The following is a 2714-nucleotide window of genomic DNA, read 5'->3' as shown; positions in this document are numbered from 1 at the left end:
TTTTTTTTATTTTATTTTTTACATTTTTATGATTAATTTTTAGTAAGTGTTTTATTTTATTGTTTTAAAATTATTACTTTTTTGATGTTTTAATTCAATTTGTTTCTGATGATTTTTTTTTTTACATTTTATATATATATATATATATAATTTATTTTAATTTTATGATTTTATGATTAATGTTTAGTAAGTGTTGGCTTGTGTTCGTCTCACTGATCTGAGAACAATATGAACGCAGCAGCCAATGAAAACAGCAGCAGCGCGAGGATCGATGGTTTCTGATGTCAAACGTTCTCTCGTGTAGATGGTGAAGGTCTCTCGCGGGACGTCCCGAGCCAGACGCAGATGACGCTCATCTACCAATCAGCGGCCTGGATTCTGGCGGGAATCCTGCTGGCTGTGGTCATCTTCCTCCTGGTGGCCATCCTGGTGAACCGCAGGAAGAACTGGGTTCAGATGTCCTGCTACAGCGCGCCCAAGAAGGTGAGCGACTCAGAACCTGCGACCCAAGAACTAACGATATCATAAGATTGAAGGAATGCATCGTCTGCCAAGAGTCTCAGAAGAAGAGAATGCATCATGAAATAAATTATTCCAGCATATGAGTGTCATATATCAACATAATTACAAAAAACACTCTAGCAAAACAGGCGCTTTCGGTGTCGACATGAACTTCATTTGCAGCCCTTTTTAACGTTCATGCGACGCATTTCTGAGCAAAACAATATTTAATGAGAAAAAACAATATTTTTTTAGTGTAGCATCAGTGATGATACAGTTAGAGCAGGAATATCAATTAAAAAATAGTCGGTTTTGATTTCATGTTGACTTTTTAAGGTTTTCATATATTTTATAAATACATATTAAGGTTTTAATATATTTTTATATTTTTTGCACTCCCCCTCAAATCACTATTTTATTTTATTTATTTTTGCACATCCCAAAAATCTATTTTTTTTGTACTCCTCAACAAATCTTTTTTTTTTTTGCATTCTTCAACATTTTTTTTTGCACTCCCCAACAAATCATTTTTTTAAATAAATTTTTGCACTCCCCAACAAATTGTTTATTTATTTTATTATTTGCACTCCCCCACAAATTTTTTTGTATTTTTTTTTTGCGCTTTAAAAAAATATCATTTTTCTTTTTTTTCTTTTTTGCACTCAAGAAATAATTTTTTTGCATTCTTCAACATTTTTTTGCACTCCCCAACAAATCATTTATTTTATTTTTTGCACTCCACAACAAATAATTTTTCTTAAATTTTTTTTTTTTGCATTCTCCAAATCACTTATTTTATTTTTTGCACTCTCCAACAAATAATTTTTTTTATTTATTTTTAGCACTTTCCTCAAAAAAAATTAGTTTTAATTTATTTTTTGCACTCTCCAAAATCATTTATTTATTTTTTGCACTCTCCAAAATCATTTATTTTTTGCACTCCCCCACAAATACATTTTTTTTATTTTTTGCGCTTTCCAAAAAAAATTTTTTCTTTTATTTATTTTTTTGCACTCTCCTAAATAATATACTTTTTTATTTGTTTATTTTTTGCACTCCCTCACAAATAAATTTTTTTTTTAGCACTTTCCCAAAAAAAAAAAAAATTTTAATACATTTTTTGCACTCTCCAACAAATTATTTATTTTTGTCATTTGCTTATTTTATGCACTCCCCAACAAGGTCACTCTGATCATCCTAGAACGATTCTTTCCAAATAGAGCTATTCCAGTCATCTGGTGAAAACTGTATATTTTGCGGGAATGATGTATTTCTCTCCTGTTTGTCCGGCAGACGGTGATCCTGCAGAAACACGTGAATAAGAGTTTGCTCGTCTACATGGAGCCGTCCAGAGAGAACCAGTTCCAGAGTCTGAAGAGCGACGGCTCTGTGAGCTTCCCGACAGACGCCAGCGGAGAGCAGATCTCCATCCCTCGCGCTAAACTCGCCAGCGGACACGTCGAGCACTAGCGTCCGTCTCACTCTTCAGAAGCCAGAAACTCCACCGAACGCTGGCGACTCCTGGAGCTTCGGCCTCCAGCGCAAGAACAACCAAGTACTGTGAACCGCTCGACATCTCCCGCTTTATTAGTGTTTGTATGATGTTCGGAGCGTCCGACACTTTGACAGACGTGGAGCAGTTCGGCGTCGTTCCATGATGGAGAATCTAACCAAACGTTCAGGAACCAGACGGATCTTCTGACTGCTCACAGATATTGGTGAGATCCATACGGACCACAGTAAAGAGATCTGCATCATATTCTGAGGCCTTACGGCACAGACGTGTTTCCGGACCTCTCCAGTCTGTTTTTCGTTTCTATACGTTCAAGTGTTTTACTTGTAGTTTGTTGTTAGTCGCTTATAAGCCTCGTGACGGACTAAACATTCCCCACGTTCAGAACCAACTCGACTTTTTATATCTTTTTTTGAATGTAATATATAGATATATGGTAGATATATAAATATAAGATGTATTATATATATATATATATATAAAATATAAATACAAGTTATGGATGGAAAGGACATTCCTGTGTATATGGCCATCAATTTTCATGTATTTATATTTCATATTCATATATTAAAATACATTTCTAGATTAAAAAATAATTATAATATATATAATGTAATTTATGGATGGGTGTATATATATATATATATTTTATATTTCTATATTAAAATATAAATATATGTGAAATATATATACAGTGGGT

General features: G+C 33.6%; 1 protein-coding gene across 1 annotated transcript in view; it reads left to right on the top strand.

Annotated features, from left to right (window-relative positions):
• Nucleotides 1-2445, top strand: part of LOC107711910 (cysteine-rich motor neuron 1 protein-like) — a 23077-nt gene extending 20632 nt beyond the window's left edge. The window contains exons 9-10 of the mRNA XM_016517000.1: nt 305-483; nt 1795-2445. Coding sequence (XP_016372486.1) covers nt 305-483; nt 1795-1971 — 356 coding nt within the window. The 3' untranslated portion in view covers nt 1972-2445. The remainder of the gene's footprint in view (nt 1-304; nt 484-1794) is intronic.
• The last annotated feature ends 269 nt before the right edge of the window (nt 2446-2714 follow it).

Source organism: Sinocyclocheilus rhinocerous, unplaced genomic scaffold, assembly GCF_001515625.1.
Source record: "Sinocyclocheilus rhinocerous isolate Xijiao unplaced genomic scaffold, SAMN03320098_v1.1 scaffold2493, whole genome shotgun sequence".
Classification (NCBI taxonomy): domain Eukaryota; kingdom Metazoa; phylum Chordata; class Actinopteri; order Cypriniformes; family Cyprinidae; genus Sinocyclocheilus; species Sinocyclocheilus rhinocerous.
Note: the sequence above shows the minus strand (reverse complement) of the source record. Positions and strands in the feature narration are given on the sequence as shown.